General features: G+C 52.8%; 1 protein-coding gene across 2 annotated transcripts; it reads left to right on the top strand.

The window, feature by feature from the left end:
- The first annotated feature begins 160 nt into the window (after positions 1–160).
- Positions 161–16169, top strand: ASB18 (ankyrin repeat and SOCS box containing 18). 2 transcript variants are annotated; one of them, XM_074594569.1, is made up of 6 exons: positions 161–298; positions 3620–4158; positions 5089–5356; positions 13610–14108; positions 14764–14877; positions 15732–16169. In XM_074594569.1, exons 2-6 carry the CDS (start codon positions 3918–3920, stop codon positions 15912–15914), a joined length of 1305 nt encoding a protein of 434 aa, XP_074450670.1. In that variant the 5' UTR covers positions 161–298; positions 3620–3917; the 3' UTR covers positions 15915–16169. The 2 variants fall into 2 exon arrangements, with proteins under 2 accessions (XP_074450670.1, XP_074450669.1); XM_074594568.1 differs by having other exon boundaries at positions 15729–16169.
- Positions 16170–20633: the final 4464 nt, after the last annotated feature.

Raw genomic sequence — 20633 nt, 5'->3', positions numbered from 1 at the left:
ACCAGGGCGGGGGGGGGCACGTTAATCCTGCATCTGACCCCCTTGCTCAGCCACCAGCCGCATAACTGGGCAGCGCTGTCACATGGAAGGGGGGAGGTATGGGGGGTGGGGGGGGAGAGTGCTGGAAATATAAACGTAGGGACGTTTTGGCAACAGGTTGGCTGTTTGCAAGGTGACACCTGGCTCGGAGAGAGGAGCTCAAACCTCCCACCCCGCGCTGCCCGGCCGGGGATGGTGGCCTGGGGACAAGAGCAAACGTCGCCCTGGAGAGCCACCCTCACGCCGCCGTCCCTCCAAGGTAGGCTTGGGCAGCCCATGGTTTATCTCCTGGCGTGGTGGGCTCTCCATCCCGCCTGCCCACCCCCTGGTCCCCCAACTGTGGGCACAGCATCCCCTCCCCACGGCGCCGAGGGGGACACGGCCGTTGCCCCATCGCAGGGAGCTCTGCCACTCGGCCAGCTCGTTTTAATTATTTTGGGGGGTAAAGGATGTGGGGTGAGGGGGAGTTGGTGCAAGCTTTAAGTCAGTCAGGCATTGCCATCCACACTCGAAAGCAGCTGGAGGAGGCAGAGCCGCAGGCTGCCAGCCCTCGGGCTCCTTCATCACACTGGAAATTTCCCTGGGAAAAAAAGAAAAAGAAAAGAAAACGTAAAAATAAAAATAAATAACAGCGTTCCCCGCTGCCGGAGGGCGGCTGTAAATCACAGCGATGGCACCGGGAGCTCTCAGCACAGACACATCTGGACGCGCTGGACTTTTTTAAGGCAGGCTCCCGGGGTTTTTTGAGCTGGCAGGGCAAGTTATTACGGGCTGAAATCTCCCCGGTGCGAGGACTAAGTTGTTATGCGGCAGCTCAACCTGGGGAATGAGCTCGCGCTGAAGTCATTTTGCTTCTGCGTATCCTGCTCTTCCGTGTGCCAGCAACGAGTTTTCCTCGTAATGTGAAGCCAGCGCAGACAATTTAAGTCATTATTAATAGATACACTTGATCTGAGGAAGTAAAATGCTTAATGTTTTGTTAAATGAGGTGTACTCTGCAAACAGTCGGATGCGGGGAGAAGGTTAAGACACTACCCCCGCGTTAGAGATTAATGAGTGCGAGGGTACTGCTAATGAAGTGCTCGTCCTCGCCAGCACCTAGGGCCCGAGCCTGCGGAGGAACATCTCTGCTCAAGTAAGGACACATAAGGACCATCCCAGGTTTAATTGGCTGCAGGATCAGTCCCTTGGATCCTCGAGGCGCGGGGACTGGGATGCTCGAGGTGACATGCCCAAGGCTGTGGCAGTGGCAGAGCAAAGGTGGGAGGGGGGTTGGTGGGTCCCAGCCTCCCCCCAGCACCCAAAATCTCTGCCCGAAGGTGACAGGTAGTTTATAAGCAGTCAAAACCCCCTGTTCTCCTTCTAAACACAAGCAGGGACTTCTCCCCCTCTCCTGGCCAGCCCCAGGATTCTCCACAGGGGTCCTGGCTGCCAGCTCCTCTCGGCAGTAAATCACTCCCGCCTGGACGGCTGCGTTTCCCTTCAAACCATGGGAATATTGTTTCATCCTGACATCACTTTCCACTCATCGGTGGAAAAAGCACTTGACTTGGCTGGCAGGAGCTCAGGCGCTTATATATCTGTGCCACTCAGCTACAGGAGGACTTCTTCTTCCTGCTCTTGCTGGCCCTGGCTATTTTTAACCCTCTCCTTCAGCAACGCTGTTAATCCTGTCATTACCGCGACCCGAGAAAGCGAGTGTCGTATGCAAATAGGCACTGATTAAAAGGCTCAGGAGAAGGGGTCACAGGGTATTTCAACACGCTCTCCACAGCGGTTTAACGCCACACGCATACACACACACCCCCGTTGCAAAATTAGTCCCCGTCTGATGGAGAAGGTCTAGACTCCCCACTAAATATACCCGGCTGCCGGGGAGGGGGGGTGGTCTGTGCCACAGGAAGGCCATCCCCTGGGTGGGAGCGAGGGCACATGGAGGCAGGCTTCCTCCAACGCCACCGCAAAAATGTTTCAGGATGGCTAACAAGCGGAGGGGGAAAGGGAGCCAGGGGCTGTGAAAACACCACCCACCACAAGTCCCTGGGGAAAACAATCCCAGCCTGTGCCTCTCCCTGGGGCTCCACGCCTCCTCCTGTGCCAGCCGAGGGACCCCAGGGGATAACGAGGCCATTTTTCATCCCAAAACAATGCTTTTAGGAGGTCGTTCAGTGGATACCAGAAGGGCGAAGGGAGCAGAACAGGAACAAGTGGTAAAAGAAGAGAGAAAGGTGATGGGAGCTGGAGGTTCACACCAACTGAGCAGTTGTAGGCAGCCAGCCAGGTGGGAAGGCCACCCTTGAGTACGGCAGGAGAAGCAAAACAGGAAAGACCACATAAATTGACCCTAAATTGGCTCCCGCTGCAGCTGCTCATCAACAGGGACCTCAAGGAAGGGGGTCCTTTACACAAGGACTCCAAGTTAGACCTCCCCCAGCTCAGTGCAACCCCATCCTGGATGGACACACCGTGGCATTTTTTGTGGCTCCACGCTTTCCCCCATGGCCTCCAGGGCCAGGTGGTTGGATGTCATAGAATCATAGAGTAGAATCCTAGAATGTGTTGGGTTGGAAGGGACCTTTAAAGGCCATCTAGTCCAACCCCCCTGCAGTGAGCAGGGACACCTTTAACTAGATCAGGTTGCTCAGAACCTCATCAAGCCTGGCCCTGAAGATCTCCAGGGATGGGGTTAGGGAAGCAGCCGTGCTGAGAAACCTCAGCTGGCTCTTGCAATACAGATGTGTTGGCACAAGGATGCTCATGGTCACCTGCAGAAGCCCAGCAAGGTCCCCGCTTGCAGGGGGCTATGGAGAAGGTCCCAAACTTCTTCCAGGCCCAGGATGACTCCACATGGAGGGAGCCACGAAGTGTTCCAGCAATGCCTCCACAACTGGTCGCTTCGATATAGTTTAACACCTTCCCGAGATCTGCTTTGATCACGTTCTATTCCCCGGGGAGGTGGGGTGGGAGGGCTGGCAGGCAGCGGGAGTTGTGTCACCCAGAGCCTGGGGCTGGTGGCAAAGCCACCAAGTCACGAGACGAGGAGGTTTAATTCTCGTCCCCGCGGACTTCACCCGTGACCTTGAGGAAAGGAGCCACAGGCCCGGGGGCAGCGGGAGCCAGGGACGCTCCGCTGACATCCCTCCCTGTGCTTAAATGGCAGCAGAGGCCGAGCGCTTTCTCTCTCCTATACAAGGCAGCAGCGGTGAGAGTGGCCACGCCCCCCACCCCCGCCAAAGCCCCAGGACTGGGGGGGGGGGGGGGGAGGGGGGGGGGTTGTACCTCGCTGGCCTTTGCCAAGTGCTTTGCATCCCTGCGGGGATGTGCCAGCATGCCAGCCTGCGTCTTGTTGGCCGCTGGCACGCTGCCCAGATTTTTCCATAGGGCAGCCACGAGACTGGAAACAGGTATGAGCCCATTAAAGGGAAAAAAAAAAAAAAAATAAAAATACCATGCTAGGCAGAGAAAAAAAAACAAAAACAAAACAAAAAACATTTTCTCGGAGCACACAACTATGATTATACGGGGTCGGGCAGATGGGAGCTGACTAAATAATTTATTTTTTTTTCTTCCTTTTTTACAGCTCCTGAATTCTAGGCACTGTTTCCCTCCCAGCCTAAACACCCGTATCCCAAGCTGCTGCCTGCAATTAAATCAGCAATTTAATCCAGGAGGTGCTGCAGCAACACAGCCCGCTGACCGATTGACCCTCATTGTATCGTGTGCCTGTTATCACCTGACCCCTCCGAGTTATAAATACAACAACAATAGAGCCTTAACTGGATTATAATTAGACAATGAGCCCAGGAGGATGGAAACAATGAACTATAAAAGCCCGTCGATCCTCCCAGCTAGGACCTACGCACACGGGAAGCACTGGAATGGGTGAATTACCGGGACCTGTAACAGAAAAGCTACAGATTTCCCCCAAATTGGATTCGGCGCATCCTCTAACGGCTCACGCTCCCGCCACCAAGTATTACACAGCCCTGGTCACGGGAGACCTGAGGAGCCTCGAGATCCTGACTGACCGATACTATCAAGATGTCAACCTGGTTTTTGAGATCAATAAAAATGAGCTGGAGTGGCAGGTGAAAAGCCAAGCCTCTTATGGACTCTCAGGTACTTCTCCTTTAAAGGCCAGTCCAGAAAAATTTAAAAAAAAAAAAATCCAGGTATTTACTAACCCTAAAAACAGAGAGGTGCGGTGCATTTAAGCGCCTAACGCTGCTTTTATAGAGGCTGTTCCTGAGGCGGCTGGTTGCTGGTTAGCTGCCTGTGCCCTGCAGACTTAGGCATAAGCATTCAGAACTTTCTTTTAGTATTTTCTCCTCTTCTGCACATACTAACCCACCGGAGGGGCAGGGAAGTTTAAGAAATGCATGTCCACATGGTTTTTCCAGGTTGGGATGGGGCACTCCATGACTTAGGCATGCTTGCAAGAGGGCTTGTAGCCCAAATTCCCCGTGCAGGGGCTCAGAAAGAGCAGCCTGGTCCTATCTGGCAGGAAGGAGACGCTCCCAGGGTAGCGGTACCTGGTTCCTCCCGACCCCAGCCAGATGGGTACCGCAGCCCCAGATGCTCAGCAGGCACTGTGCATCTGTGGATAGCCCCAGAGCTGCCGGGAAATGTCCTTTCCTTTGCTCCAGCCAAATCCAAACCTAACGCATCCCACGCTCAGCCTGGTGCAGGTGGGGAATTCACGAGCTGCCTTTTAGCTCCTGCCAGCAAGGTCTTGCACGCAGGGTCTCCTGTGCAGCTGGTTGTGGGTAAGGTATTGGTTTACCCACCTCGTGCCATCTGAAATTCTGCTCCTGGATGTTGACTCAGTGGGGTAGTTTTTCTTCCCGTCTTGCCAACAGCGCTCAGAGCAGCCACCAGCTGTAACCGGGCTCTTCGAAATACCTAGAGATGCCAGGGAGCTAAAAGAAAAACATGGAAGAAGCAGTGTCTTGATGTGATTTATTGTCAAGGCTGGCGCAGAGGGGACGGCAACCCAGCGGGTCAGCCCCAGGCATCAGCCCCGCTCCCTCCTCCTCTTCCTCCCTGCAGGGCTGTGGTCGCTGGAGTACAAGCAGGAGTTGACCACCCCGCTCTGCCTCGCCGCCCGCTGGGGTCACACCGCCTGCCTGCGCCATCTCCTCCGCCGACGGGCCGACCCCGACCTGGCGCCGGGGGGGCGTGGGCCCCTGCACGAAGCCTGCCTGGGGGGTCACACCGACTGCGTGGAGCTGCTGCTGAAGCACAAGGCTGATCCCAACCTGCGGAGCGACGAGGGCCTGGCCCCGCTGCACCTCTGCACCACCCAAGACTCCCTGGGGTAAGGACAGTGTCCCCCATCAGCATGCTCCCGCCCCCCGCCCCTCAGCTGATAACCTCCCTCCGCATCCCCTGCACGCAGAACCCAGCGCTTTTGCTTCTGTGGGGTGCAAAAATTATGCCACGATCCCTGGCAAGGCTTCCCACATACTCCCACATCTCCCGGCTGTATCAGCTGCCGCGGCACATGCAGCACAGATCAAAAAGGGACATTTTGGTGCCAGGAACGTTGCACAGCCCAGGTCTCCTTCCCATGGACAGGAGCAACGCAGCCCAGCTCCACATGCTTTTCCTTCCTCCCCTTTTGTGATGATTTATCCCAAAAATCACTATGTCCCACATCCCAGGTCCAGCGCACTTTCCCCCAGGAGATGCTGAGGATGGGTCCAGTCACGGGCCACACAGGTCACCCCAACCTCCTGCACCCCTCAGCCCATGCTGACCCCATCTGCAAGGGATGCCAGTGCCCATAAGGTCTCCCACTCCTCCTAAAATCCCAGCCCCAGGGCTGTAACGAAGGGATGAAGTCTGCGGGATGGGGAGCGATCCTCCAACCTCCTCAACACCCCCCCAACACACAAGCCACATACAGGTCCACCTTGGTTTATAGTTGGAGCTAAGGCTCGGCCACGGGCATCTGCTCCCTTCTCACCTTGGATCAGCATCACGCAGAGATGAGTATAAACATTGCCTCGAAAAATAAGCTTTTCATGCACACGTGTAGGATTTTAAGTGCCTAAATCATTAGACTTAAGGAACTGGGTTTTTGCTGTTTGGGTTTTTTTGCAGTTTTGGGGTGGGTTTTTTTTTGTTTTTTAAATAAGGAGATCAGCCCCTTGATATCCTGATGAAACTGCGTAGGGCCGTAGCGAATTTCATCACCTGCCAGCTTCAGCAAAAAGCCACCCTGGCTTCAATCCTCTCCCCTTTGGGCAGGCAGCAAGCTGAACTAGGAGTAGGTGGTGAAGGCAAGGCTCCCATTACGGATCCGACGTGCCGTGGGCCAGCAGTCAGGGAAAGGGCCCTGCAAAAGAATAGCAGCTAAAGACGAAAAGGTTCGCAGGCGTAAATATCTTGAGCCCGGCTTATAAATACAAGTCTCTGCAAGATGGCAAAAAGAAAAAAAAAATTAAGTATCAATCAAATTCTCTTCCAGCCAAAAATCTAGGAATTAATCAAACGCATCCTTGGTGCAATGAGGGTTGGAAGGAGAGGGATGAGTAAGGGAGGGTGCTACCAGCAGCCCTCATCATTAATTTTTTTTTTTTTTTTTTTAAAATTCCTTCACCTGAGCTCCCTTTTGACCTTAAAGCCTTCAGTCTCCAAACCCCAAGCCATCCTAAAAGCCACAGGGAGGTATTTTAGGCTTCACTCTCGCCCCATAGAGATGGGGCACGGAAACCAACCTGGTGCATGGAGAGGACCCCATGGCCCACAGAGGTCCAGGTGTCCTGGTTTTGACCAAGTGCTTCCCAGCGTGGGGGGGAAAAAAGTGTTATATATATTTATATTAAAATTAAGCCACCGTCACCAATTTACATGTTATTTCTCCCAGAAGGATGGAGGGAGATGGCAGGTGAGCCAGCAAACTGCGACGCGGGGATCAGACAGATGCAATGTGGAAACAGCTGAGTTATAAGCCCTTGAATATTGGGGCTTTATAATGGAAATGCTGAGAGACCCTTAACTACGCTACCTGGCGCTACGGGGGCTTCTACAATAACTAAGCCAACTCCCTTGAAAGATCAAAAATTAATAGACATTTCAGACAGGTTTTGAGGTTTCGACCACTGCTTTTCAATCGCAAAGACTTTGCTAAAGTTAGAGACTGAGGAGGTCAAGCTTTAGGTAACACAAACATTTCCTCTTTGATTAGGGGGAGACTACTTTACCTTGCCTTTTTTTTTTTATTATTTTATTTTTTTTTTCATTGAGTAGTAGATTTTAGGTCATCCTTAATTTTTTACTGACAATAAAGAGCAGGTCATTGACCTACATAGAGAGCTATTTTATTTTTCTCCCTCTCGATAACAATGGCCAGAACACCTATGTGCCGGGTTCTTCTGTATTCCTATATACTCGGCAATTCACCATGGGGGCAGGACTTAAAACCTTTGAGCCTCTCAGTGACTGGGATAAAAAAAAATTATCTGGGCTTCCTTCCAGCCATTTGAGCTTCAGAATCCATGAGATTTCAACAAAAAGGATATCAGAGCTTTAATCTAGGAGCTTTTTGAAGAGATGGGAAAAAAAAAAGTTCCAGTAAAGTTCAGTCTTACCTTCTTCACTTTAGGAGCTGTTCATGCCAACGTCGGCCTATTTAGTAGAGTTCCTCTCCTTGACCTCTTTTTTACAGCAGAGATAATTAACATGGTGGGGTAAGATGAGTCTCTAAATTCACTGCACTCTCTCCCTGGCGCTCTCCTGTTTCCCTCTTAAAGCCGGGATGATTAAAGGAGTTTGCCTTTATTGGCACCCCGAAAAAAAAAAAATAAAAATAATTGAGGGGGAGAGGAAGAGTTTCAACTCTCCCGGCGGTGGCGGGGGGAAGAGCAGGCATGGGGCGGTGGGAAGGCACATCGTGGGGATGCGGGACGCAGCCCCCGCCTCCCATCGCGGTGCCCGCAGCAGAAGGGATGGCGGACGCTACTGCGTTTGTGGAGTCCTCCTCCTTCAGATCTGCGAGTCAGAAAAAGCTCTCTGAAGATGGCAGGTTTCCCATGCAACGAGGTAGAGCTTGCCTGGAGAGAAATCCCCCAGGGCTCGCCTTCCCCGGCCTTCCATGGATGGAAGAGGGCTTAGTCAAGCTAAGGGATGAGAAAAGAAGATGTTACCCCTGCCTCTGCGCAACTTCGGCTTATGGCTGAGTGATACCCTTGCATTCATGTCTTCAAGCTTTCTCTGCACCCTGGGAGCCCGAAACTGGAGTTGTCTTCTGGCTCCCACCCTCCAGCTCTGAGGGATGGGAGGTAGACGGTGAGGTGAGGCAATGCAGGAGGAGACTCGGTGTCCAAGGGGGCTCCGTGCAAGAAACGACGGGGTAGGGAGCAGCCAGCTCGAGAAGACAGGACAGATTTTCCTTAGGGGGTGTTGGATGAGGATAGCTCATCGGGGGAGGAATTAGCAGAAAAAAGAAGCAAAGCAGGAAGGCAGGTACCTAAAAAGGCAACGCTCTCAAGATAGCAAGGCTCCCAAATGCCAGGGAGATGGGCATTAAGCCACCATTGGTGGATCCAGCCCCTACAGCTATTCCAGCATCGGCCCAGGCACGCTGTACTTTTGGCTGCGGGAAGGAAGCGTTACTACAAATAAAAAAAGACCACGGATTTTAAAAGCCAGCATTTAGCATCATCTGGTGCTAAGCCTCATCCTCTGCTCTATTTAGTGTTGCTAAAATACAAAACTCGGAGCCTTTGGAGCCATCATTTTGGGAAGTCGTCCCCCCCCGCACCAGGGAAGACCAGCTCCTTAATGGGTCCTGAGCGAGAAATAGAGAGGACAAAAGCAGACAGAGCATAAAACAAGGCCTGACCCTGCTCTTTGGAGAAGCTGCTTCCCAAGTTGGAAGTTGCCAAAACGAGGGCTCAGACAGCCGTGTATCCACAGCTCAGGAATCCTTGGGGTGCAGAGAGTGATGCTCCTGGGCCGGTGGTCACCCTGCGGCAACAGAGCTGTCCCCACGCCGGCACAACCAGCCCCCACCACGACCAACCCTCGGCACTGACATTGCCACGGTTCACCTCTGGGCTTGTGATTTTCATCTTTTAAAGAAAAACAGGCTTCGTTTCTCCTTCTTTCAGGAAATTAATAAGAATAACCCTTGCACTCAGAGCCAGGCTTGGGAAATGCTGGGGTTTCCCCCCCCCCCCCGCCCCTTATCGAGATCAATCCTGCAATAAATCACAGACAGATCGGAAGACGGTCACTCAGATGCCACGAAAAACAACCAAGCGAAGGATGGGAAAGCCTCACTCCAGCCCCAGGGAGGGGATAAAAACACAAACAGGAGATTTCTTCCTTAAGAAAACTGAGTGCCTGAGCAGGATTTTGGGACAGGAATTTTCCTCCAGCCTCTGCTGCCCTAACCTCCTGCTCCTCCTGCTGGTTATTCATCACATCCCAGTTCAAGCTAAATCCCACTTTCCCAGCCTGGGCATTTTTCATCCCAAGCTGAGCAGCATCCCGCCGGGACGCTGGCAGCCGTGGCCAGCGGGAGTTGTCCTGGCAGTGGGAGGGCAGAGGAGGGCAACGGGCACATCCTGACCGACGTAGCACTGACGTCCGCCCCGAATATATTGATGGGCGAAGAAGGAAAAAAGAAACAACCCAAATCACTTTATCCCACTTATTTGAGCCAGGATCCCAGTGCAAGGCGAACTTGTGGTACTAACACCAGTTATCACAAATCAGTGAGACTTTGACCTAATGAGTGACTTGCCCAAGCAAGGGGACATTCAGGTTTCTTATCCATCATGCTCAAATGAGTTAGGAAGAGCTTGGAAGTGAGTTTGAACCAGTCAAAATTTGGCTTAGCTGTGCGCCAGGGTGGCTTTTGAGGACTTGGCTCCAGGGGTATCACTGCTGCCGGTGAGCTGCTTGGCCAGGTCAATGGGACCAGGCTGGATGGAAAACAAACTGGTTTGCTTTGCCACCCTGCGTCTGAATTTCTGCTGAACTAAACGCCCAGCTCCTTGCGATATTCCCAGAAAATCGGAGAGAAGCCCTCAAAAAATAACAAGGGCTAGCCGACCCTTTTTTAACAGGAATTTAGTCTGATCTGATGGTGAACAACAGGGCATTGATAAAAAAAAAAAAAACAAAAAACACCACACACACAGCAAGAAGCCATAAATGCTGGCAAAGTGTTGGAGTGTATGAGTTCATCGGCAGAGATTAGAAACTAAAATAAGAGCATGTAGCCAGGGAATATGAGCGGCATCTACCCAGTGCCTGCTGGTGCCCCGTACATCCAAACAGGAGCCGCATGCTCCTCACGGGGGCCCACCATTTCCATTAACTGGAGCAGATCACCCCTTATTTATAGCTCCTCATTAACACTCCCTCTTTGCCGAGGGAGGAGCATCCAGGGCGGGGAAACTCAATATAAACCGTCTTGGGTTTCTTCCAACAAATTAGCCATTGAACTTGGTAACAAGTGAGAATTACCCTCCAGCAAAACAGCATCTGGGAAGGGTGGCGTTACCATACTGGTATCTCTAGAAGAATATTTGGGATGTCTAGCAGGAGGCCAAGAGGAACTGAACTCCCACCCTGCTCTGGGTAGGGGAAAAATCCCATGGCAGAGCGAGGATGCTGGGCTGGAGGGCCTGGGCTCATCTCTTGGCTTTGCTGGGCAACCCATGATGTACCTACCACCCTTTGACTGGAAATCAAGGGCAGGGGAATATTCCCTCTCGCTTGCCCATGCGGATGTAAACCTTCAGCCCGAGCTACCTGGATGCACAGCGCTTGCCAAAACCGGCACAGTGCTTATGCTCAGGGTCTCTAGGCACAGCCGCCTCCCTCTGTTGCCTGGGAAGGGGCAGAGATGCTTGAAACATGATCTATAAAAAGAAGAAAAAAAAAAAAAAGGGGGGGGGGGGGATATTTTTCTCCTGGACTGGGCTGCTGCATGTTTTGCATCCAAGTCAGAAATATATTTTTTTCCATTTTTCCCTGCAGAATGATCCCTTGGGTTGCCCCAAATACTTTGTTTTAGGGTGCCAGAGCTAACTGTGACCTCCAGATTAAGCTAACCTAGAGAGGTCCCAAGAGAGTCATTATAATTAGGGCTACAAACGCTGCCAAGGGCGGACAAGACCAGTAAACACGACCGAGGCGCAGTGTGATTTTCTTCAGCAACAGACTCCCTGCAACAAAGTTTTACCCACCAGCAAGCACCAAAAAAAAAAAAAAAAAACAAACAACAAAACCCACCTCAGCAAGATAAGCCATTGCTTGAGAAAGAGATTCAACATGTTTTAGAGCAAAAAGGGAACTGCAGAGGAAGAATCTGAGGGTTTGGGGGCTGGCACAACCCCACGCTCAATCCGCTCACCCACAAGCGCGTCCCCAGGGTAAGCCTCCAGCGAGGTCCAGTGTGAGCTGGCAGCATCTAGGAACGTTAGACCTGCAAAGGCTGCAGAAATAGCCTGTCCCCACAGATCCTGCAGGGTTGTTGGGGTTTTTTTGTTTGTTTGTTTTTTTTTCCCCTGGCAAACTCAGGCTTGATACGCACGGGAAAAGCGGCCTGAGGAGGTATTTGCAGACATTCACTGCCAAGGACGGTGAATGTCTCACCAGCTCCTACCAAATCTTAGAGGAGGTGATGCTGCAGGTCTAGAAAGATACAAGTAGATTATTATTATTATTACTACTGCTATTTTCTTATTATTATTTTCCCTACATATATTAGCATTCATCTGGGCCAGGAAAAACCAGCAACGCCCTGGCACCATCCTTCCTCCTCTTCTTCCCCATCCCTCCTGCGGAAGGGATCAGGCTGGGACCCCGCTCCCCCACAGCTCCCCCTCACTTTGCTTCTGTATCAGCCCAGAACCTCTCGCAGGGCTCTGGGTGATACCCGAGCTAACAGAAAAGCTTATTAGAGGAAAATAAAACAGGCAGGGGTTTAAAGGTTGATAAACCTCCCTAGACTCCAGCCAGCCACTGCTCAGGTTTCCTGAAGGACCACGCTTCCCACCTCCCCAGCAGCCTCTCTTAGGAAACACGAGCTTGCCATGTTTTCAAGGTCTTGCTGGGACAGCACGTGGGGCTGTCCCCCCTCCAAAAAATAACTCGTCCGCGCCACAACGGTGAGCTCAGCCCCACACACTGACCCGGCCACCACCAGCCCTGCCCAGCCAGTGACATTGAGCCGTGAGACAGGCCCCGGCAGCTCCCGGCGGGAGATGGAGCAGTCACTTTGATTCATTCAGACTGGCTGATCACATCCGTTTACTCACATACGGACCAAAAAAAAAAAAAAAACCAACACCAAACAAACCACAAACATGTAACAAACCCATCAGGGCATACCAGGCATCTTTAACCCCTGTCTGCTGTCAGAAGGATGCAGGTGAAAAGCTCTGATGGGAACTGGTGTTCCTGCTCCACAGCAGCCACGACCCCTCTCTGCAGCCATGCGCAGTGATGCGAGGGGGGAAGGAGAGGTAGAAGCAATGATTTGGGATGGGAAGGATTGCTTACTTTGATTTATTCCTCCTGGGAAGTGCAGGTGCTGCCGCTCCATCCTTACTGGGTGCCAAACAACACGGCAAGACTTTGCAGTTTCTGCAGACCTTAACGATCTGCAAAAGTGTTTCTTTTCAAGACAGGTGGAAAACACGATCCTTCAGTCCTCTCTGGGGTAGGAGCCCAATGCAGGCGTTTGAGTCCCTTAAGGGGAGAAGAGGAATCCATTTTTACACCCAAGCAAACCCACGCCAAGCTCTTCTGCTGCACAGAGGCGCTACCAAGGGTTTCCCTCCGTGTCAGCTCAGCCCCAGCAGAGATTAAGGTGGAGGCAGTGGTTTGGGATGTTTTCAGCTGTGAAACTCTTGGATGTCAGCCAAGGGGTGGGATTGTGTAGATCATCTCCATAACACCCCAGGGCTGCGGCCATGCCGGGAGATGAAACTGCAGCTGACAGATTGATGGCAGGAAGGGGTCCCTCACCCTAAAATCAATGGCATGAACGGACCAATCACTCTGTGTGTCCTCATCATGGCTAGATGCGTCCTGCAACCCTCACCTGGCCAGGAGAGACCTGGCAGGTATGGCTAACCACAGGTACCCGTCCCAGTGCTGCCCAACAATTTGTACAGCTGCGACAAGGATCACCATTCCCTGGTGGGTCCAGGATGGTCAAGGTGGCCGAAGATGGTCAAGGTCAATCAAGGTAGTCAAGCATGGTCAAAGATGACCATTCATGAATGATGATGGTCAAGGTAGTCAAGGATGATCAGGGATGACCATTGATGAATGATGCTGGTCAAGAGCAAGAGAGTGACATTGCCCAAAGCACTACTGCCATGGTGGGCACCAGAGCACAAAGTCACCCTCCTCAGCCTCTGCTGCTCCTTCCCAAAACTCTTGAGTGCCACAACTCCCATGGGAGCCCAGCTGCAGCCTGATCCCCATCCTCACCCCATTCCATCTCCCACCCCATTGTCCCCTGTGGCTCCCACTCCAGCCCATGCCCCCCAAAAGCCATCCAGGCGGTGCACCCCCAAGCCTCCCCGTCTCTTTGCAGATGCGCCAAGCTCCTGCTGAGACACAGGGCCATCGTTGACCTGCCCAGTGAGGACGGGGGGGAGACGGCACTGCACGTGGCAGCCAGGCATTGCCTCTATGACCATGCCCGTCTCTACTTGCGGCATGGGGCGTGCGTCGACGCGCGCAGCGCACGGGAGGAGACGGCCCTCGGCATCCTCTGCGGGCAGGCGCCGGACACTGGCGAGGTCTGCCTGCAGTTTTGCCGGCTGCTGGCTGCCCACGGCGCCAACATCGATGCCCGGGATGAGACACGGAGGAGCCCCTTGCACAAGGCGTGCGGGGCCGCTAACGCCAGCCTGGCAGGCTTCCTCCTGCGGCGCGGGGCCGATGTCAACGCCATCGACTACAATGGCGTCTCCCCGCTGGGCTGCGCCCTGCAAAGCGCCGCCTTCAAGAAGGAGCTGCGGCCCCACCTCGCAATCCAGCTGCTGCTCAACCACGGCTCCCAGAAGATATGGCCCCCCGCCTTCGTCAAGGTACCGACCCCAAAACAGCCCCTGCGCACCCCCTCACACCTGGGATTTTGCAATTGGGGTTGGGATGCTTCGGGAAATAAAAAGCCGAGGGGTTGGGAGGGTTTGGGAGAGCCTCCCAATCCGGGCAGGGAGAGGGGACCGTGGCATCAGGGTTGGTGATGCTGCTGGGAATGATGGAAATGAAAACACCCGTGGGGAAAAGCAGGCAGGGCTAAGGACGGGATGCAGCTAGAACAGGTGGAGAGGACCGGCAAGGAGGATTTTTCTCCTGTCTGGGGATGTCAATGACAGGCTTGGTACATCAGCCATCAGTGCAGCCGCCTTATGGCTCTGCGTTTCATTGATTTTACATCAAACAATAAAGAAAATATTATCCTGGCTTAGCACGCACGAGGCAAAAATGTAAATAAGAAGCAAGGGCCACATCCAGAGGAAGATGTGTCACAGCAAGGCAGGTCTTCCCACCACTTCACAGATGGAGAATGATCTCCAAAGCGTGCCAGGACAAACCCTTCACCTGCCTTGTACCAACACGGGACCGTCCCAGCCTGGACCGTGGTGGGGTGGGACGAGCCTCAGCTGCAGCAGGTGGATGCTCGGCCCCTCTGGAACATGCACCTCAGTCTGAACCCCCCCTCCTGTCACCCACATCTAGGTGCTGAAGTCCTGCGCGGCCGTGCCAGAGATCATTGAAGTCCTCTTCAATTCCTACTCGCAAATCCACATCTCCGAGAAGTGGGCTGAGGCCGTGCCAGAGGAGGTGTTTCAGGTGAGACAGCGCTGGTGTTTTGGCAGGGATGGATGAGCCTCAAGGAGGGGATTTTACCCACTGAGCTGCCTTTTTTTTTTTTTCCACATCCAAACTTCATTTGGGGTGGGGGGGGTGGGGGGGGGAAATGAATAGTCCTCAAAGCACCGCCGCGCGCTCAATTCATCTCAGCAGCTTTGCATCCCTTTATCTCCATCAACACCCCGTTCCTGCCCCTGGCCTGCAATCCCAGCATCTGGAAGTGACCCGGGAGCCAGCCCACTGCCCGGTGGGAGCCCACACCACTAATTGTGGTTTTAAAAGGCTTGTCCCCAGCCGTGAGACAGGTAGAGCCAGCCTGCTCTTGAGTGAGCTCGGGTGGCTGCCTTGGCCCCGCAGGTTAGCTGGGCTGTGAGGGAGGATGGCTGCTGAAACGCAAATAAAGCTCTTCAGCACGTTCTAGGGGATGGGAGAAATGATTTTTATTCCCAGCCAGGATAAGGCTGAGGCTGCACAGACCAATCCTGCTTTGTTTCCCCCTCTTAGAAACAAGCAGGTCTCTTCCACGGCGGCTTGAATGCTTTCTGCAGGGATGCTGGGAGCGAAAGCATCGTCCCCAAACGCTGCCTGCAGTGGGGCTGGGCTCCTTCTCGTGTGCTTCCACAGGAGAGTTCCTCACCCAGCCTTTGCTAGCGGGAGCCGCCGTTGTGCACGGATCCCTAACCCACAGGCAAACATCGCTGAGGGGTTTCTTACCTCCTCCCCTTAGATATTGATCTCCAAAGTCTCTCTGGCTTGTTTGGCTTAATCAGGAGCTAAATAACCAAAACCACCTGATGCTCATGTGTTTTCTCTCCCCCCTCTCTTTGCAGCAGCACCAGCTATTCTACGAGTCCTTTTTCCAGCTGGCGGGCACAGCCCGGTCCCTGCAACATTTATGCCGCTCCACCATTCGGAAAAAGTTTGGCAGCAAATGCCACTGCCTTATCCCCTTGCTGCCGGTGCCCAAGCCTTTGCACGATTACCTGCTGCTAAAGCCCGAAGGAGTCGTGCTTTGAAGGGCCAAGAGGAGCCCACCGAGGTCTGTCGTCTCGTCCCCCCTCCCCCGTACCTCGTCCTCCCTCGGTGCAGCACCAGCAGCATCCATTTCTGTCAGCTGAGCGAAGGAGCGCCGGTTTTCATGATAGATGGTTGTTTTTCAGGGATTTATAACGTAACTAAAATGTGCTTTCGGCTGTAACTTTGTATAGATTTTTTTCTAATTGTGTTTTAAATAGATTATAAAGAGTAATAAAATGATTAGTAGCTGTTAACGGCGTGCTGCGGATATGAATACTATTCATTATAAAGGATGTCTACAAAGCAGCGGGGCTCCTCAGGTGTGCAAAGGCGAGCACGCACAGCAGATGACTAAAATCAGCCCACGTGGGCATCAAATCCCTTGGGATAGATCTCCCTTGAGTGGCACGAGCAGAACTGGGACCAGAGGTGCATCGTGGCCACTGCTAACAGAATGCAGTGTCCCGTGGCGTTAATACAGACTGTAAAATAGAGCAAAAATCTTTTTTTTTTTTTTTTTTGATGTAGAAGCCACCAAGAAAGAGCTGGAGGGCGTGATACAGCCCCCTATTTCACCTGGCTCCCCGGGGCCCAAGGGATGCACCAGCACCTCCCGTACCCACGGTGCCCACCGCTGCTCCCAGGATGGCACGCGGAGGGGCTGGAAAGCCCAGTGGCCACCCAAAGTGGAGGAGTTTGGGCTTTCGTTTCACACGTTGACTCGGCAAAAGGTACTGGGAGGAGCAGGGATTTGTTTTCCCAGACCCTCAGGCTCCCCAAATTAATTTCTGTTGAGCCAAAGCAAGCGCGTGCATGTGCCCCTTAGAAGAGCAGCTGTCCTCGTGCTCTCAGCCCTGCCACAGCGCTCGCCAAATCGTCCCACTGCTTAATTACACTCACTGTTTAAAAACGTATGTATAAATAAAGCAACCTTTTTTGCATGTTTGACTGGACTTGGCGCCAGCACCCGACATGACTGTGGGTTACACCGCTGATGTGCGCAGGGTGCAGGCGGCGCCCCTGGCTCCCACAGCCAGTGCCCATGGAGCAGGGAGCTTGGAAATGGGGAGGAAAAGGAAATTCCATCCCCCTCCCAGCTTCCACCTGCTGCTTCCGCAGCTTCCCTCGCCCTTTAAGATGTTCGAGGACGTTGCCGAGCCCCCTGTGTTCCCCATCTTTGGTGCCTGAGCCCTGTCCCGCAATGGGAATGCCGCATGGTAAAGCCCCATGCCAAATCTCCACGACAGCTTGAGACCTGGCACTTCGTGACTTTAGTGGCTGTTTTCCTTTACGGTTTGTTTCAGTGGTCAGAGCCGGAGGGGGGTGGGAATCGAAGGGGATTTAGTAAAAAAACACGTCCTGGCTGAGCCACTGAGTGTTTGAACCAGACAAATATAAATTTTGGTGCCTCTAACGAGTTTTTCATCTTTTGTGCGGTCCCGGAGCGGGAAGAATGATGCGTTTTACATCCGTATTGGGCAAGTTTGCATGGAGATAGAGTCCCACCAGGTGATCGCAGCCTCCCCCCAAATCCGTGACCTCGGCTGGCCATCCTGCAGCTACTGTTTGGGGGAAAAAGATGCATATCAAAGAGGCGGGGCGGGGGGGAAGCAGGTCTGTGCCAGGGAACGTGGGGCAGGGGGGTGGCAGGGGCTGCGGGGAAGGATGGAAGGGCGGTGGGAGGGCTGAACGGCGGCGGACACGACGCCCCGCGGCCAGCAGGGGGCGCCCTGGGCACGGCAGCCGCGGCGGGGCCGTCGGGGGGAGCCCGCCGGTACCCCCGGGATGCGGCGGGGAGCGGCGGCACCGGCCGCCCACGCCGGGAGCCGGGGGCGGCGCGGGGAACACATAGCCCAAAAAAAAAAAAAAAAAAAAAAAAAAAAAAAAAAAAAAAAAAAAAAAAAAACCAAGAAAAAAACGGGGAAAAAGGTTTAAAAAATTACTTTTAGGGGTTTGGGTTTTTTTTTTTCTCCCCCCCTCGGTTTAAGCCATTCTGCCGGCGGCGGTGGGAGCGCAGCGGGCGCGGGTGGGAGATGATGTTTGGGGTTGTTAAGTTTGGCGGGCGGGCAAAGCATCCTTTGGGTATACAAACACACACACATATATATATATGTTTTAATTTTTTCCTCCTGCCGGCGCCTTGTTTTGATGCAGATATTATGGGAAAGGATCATTTTTATTATTTTTTTCTTTTTTTTCTCCATCAGCTTAAGACGGGAGGTCACATTAACTTATAATACGGAGACACATAAAAATGCGATTATGCCTGCTAAACAGAACACAGTAGGCTGCTAGTTAAGACAATGAGATTTCCAGGAAGCGATGCATAAATTCTTCAAAAAATGACACATTTTTCACGTTTCATTCCAATTAAATTACTGAGGCAGCTAACACAGCGCTGCGCACACCATACATTTGGGTGAAATGAAGGCTTTTCTGCTCTTTTTTTTTTTTTTTTTTTTTTTTTGGTAAATCTATCTGGATGCGCGTGTTTTATGAAAGGCGGTTAATATTAAGCTGCTATTAAGGAAAAAATGTCAGAGACCTTCGCTCCTCGCCTTTTTTTCTTGTGGCGGGGCTGGTCCGTCTCGGTTTTCCACCCTGCAGCAATAAAACGCCGATTGTCCTGGCCGGCAGCGGCTGCAAAATAATTTCCAAATAATAGAAATTACCCGCCCTGATGCACACACGTCTCTGTTTGCAAGGAGCTGGTTAAACAGCCGGGGCTGGGGAGAATTAAGGAGCGTGTCCCCCCCCCAAAAAAAAAAGGCTTTGCCGACCCGTCGGGTGTTTTCCCACCCGGGGTCCCTCCGTCGCCGCCGGAGCCGCCGCCGCGGGCAGGATCGGGCCCCCCCGGGGCGGCTGCGGGGACAGAGGTGATGTTGAAGGAGGGAGTGGGGGCGGGGGTTGGTGTCCCGGTGGGAAGCCGGGCTTGCTCCCCACAACCTGCTTGGTGCATGAAAAGAGGCTCATCAGGGTGATAATCAAGCCCCCGAAGTGGCCCCGGTAATGAAATAGCATTTGATTATTATTATTTAAAAAAAAAAAAAAAAAAAAAAAAAAGGAGAGAGGGAGGCATCGCGCAGGCTGCGCTGAGGCGGGCGATCCGCAGAGCAATACAAATCAGAAATGAGATTTTTGAAGTCCTAATGAACCTGATTGCATGAACATTTATAATCCCCCATGGCTTTAAATGAAATCAGATATAATCAGGAGCTATGGGGAAAGGGAGTGTTTACAGGCAGAGATTGGGAAGTGCTGCTGTATTAGTAAAGATGCAGTTCCTTCTATTGATGTCTAAAATGATGGATAATGTGAGAATGGCAAATATACTATTTGTCTAATGGCTCTGCAATTAAATTCCCCTGTAAATGACCCATGCCTCATTTCATCCTAATCTATGGAATTTTGATTGAATTCGTCAGCTCTAATTGAAAAATACTGCACTTTAATGTCTGCAGTGCAGTTTCAGGACCGCGCTGGTTTTAATGAGACGGTGCCCCTCTGACCTGGGAATATTTTAGACTTTTATTCGGGATTTTGAAACTGGCGGATTTCTCAACTATATTCCAAGAAAAGCCGTGAATGGGAATGCATGTGCGTGTGGGTTTTCCAGTGCTAGAGCTAATCTCTCCATACCGATGCATTTTATTAAGGTCTCCTTAAATGCTCTTAAAATATTTGGACTCAGGTTATTTAAATACATATGAATTTAAAAGAAAGAAAGAAAGAAAGAAAAAGATCGCCTATTTCCCGTGATCCGAACGAATTTCGGGATATGAACTGGGATTACCGATGCCAAATTTCTTTCTCCCTTTTTTTTTTTTTTTTTAACCGGCACGGCGTTATTTCTACCCTTTTGCCTTCCTTTTTTTCTAACCTTAAGATTCCGAACACCTTCAAGTTTGTTAAAAAAAAGAAAAAAAAAAAGAAAAACAAAAACGGGGGGGGAAAACACGGGGGGGGAAAAAACAAACGAACCAAAAAACCAGCACATCTGCCGTGCATGGGGTGGAAGTTGAGGGGAGAGGATTTCCCCCCCCCCGCCCCCCCGGGAGCCGCGACCGAGCCGAGGCGGCGGGGATGCTCCCGGGGCGGGGGGGCAGCCGCCCGGCAGCCCCCGCTCCCTGCCGGAGCCGGGTTCCCAGCCTGAAACGAGTTCAAACGGGAACACGCGAAGGAGTTAATGGGATTAAGAGGCGAATGAGGGTTTGGGGGGGTTATTCCCTGCTTGGAAACCCAAGGGGGCAGCGGGGGTAGGGGGGGGGAAGGTGTTTCGCGGGGTTGCAGCGGGGGGCGGCGGGTCGCATCCCGCGGCGGGCGCCCTCCCCTCTGCGCCCCTCCGCGCCCGGCCAGCGCGCCTCGCCGAGGGACGGATCCTGCTCCCGCCTCCTTCTCCCCGCTAAATCCCAGCTCCTGCAGCCCCAAAACGCCGAAATAAATCCACAGCCACGCAGAAAACTGCCCCCCCACTCCCTCCCCCCCTCCCGGCCGAGCCCTTAGCTGCAGGGGTGGCTGGGGTGCAGCACGGAGAGCCCCGGCTGCAGTTTTGGAGTCCAGCACCCACACCGAATCGCTGCACCGTGGAGTACACACTGATTTTTCGGGGGGGGGGTAGTTTTGCTCATGGTCTCCCCTCTTGCCCACCCCCGCCTCCCTAGAAAGAAAAGCACTTCAAAAGCACAGTCGGGTGAGCTGCTTTCGGTGACGTTTCCCAT

This window comes from Larus michahellis, chromosome 7 (assembly GCF_964199755.1).
Source record: "Larus michahellis chromosome 7, bLarMic1.1, whole genome shotgun sequence".
Classification (NCBI taxonomy): domain Eukaryota; kingdom Metazoa; phylum Chordata; class Aves; order Charadriiformes; family Laridae; genus Larus; species Larus michahellis.
Note: the sequence above shows the minus strand (reverse complement) of the source record. Positions and strands in the feature narration are given on the sequence as shown.

Coding starts and splice junctions, on each gene's coding strand:
- ASB18 (XM_074594568.1), top strand. CDS start 3,918: ATGGGTGAATTACCGGGACCTGTAACAGAAAAGCTACAGATTTCCCCC. Junction 5,357..13,609: donor ACCACCCAAGACTCCCTGGG/GTAAGGACAGTG, acceptor GTCTCTTTGCAG/ATGCGCCAAGCTCCTGCTGA. Junction 14,878..15,728: donor TGCCAGAGGAGGTGTTTCAG/GTGAGACAGCGC, acceptor CTCTCTTTGCAG/CAGCACCAGCTATTCTACGA.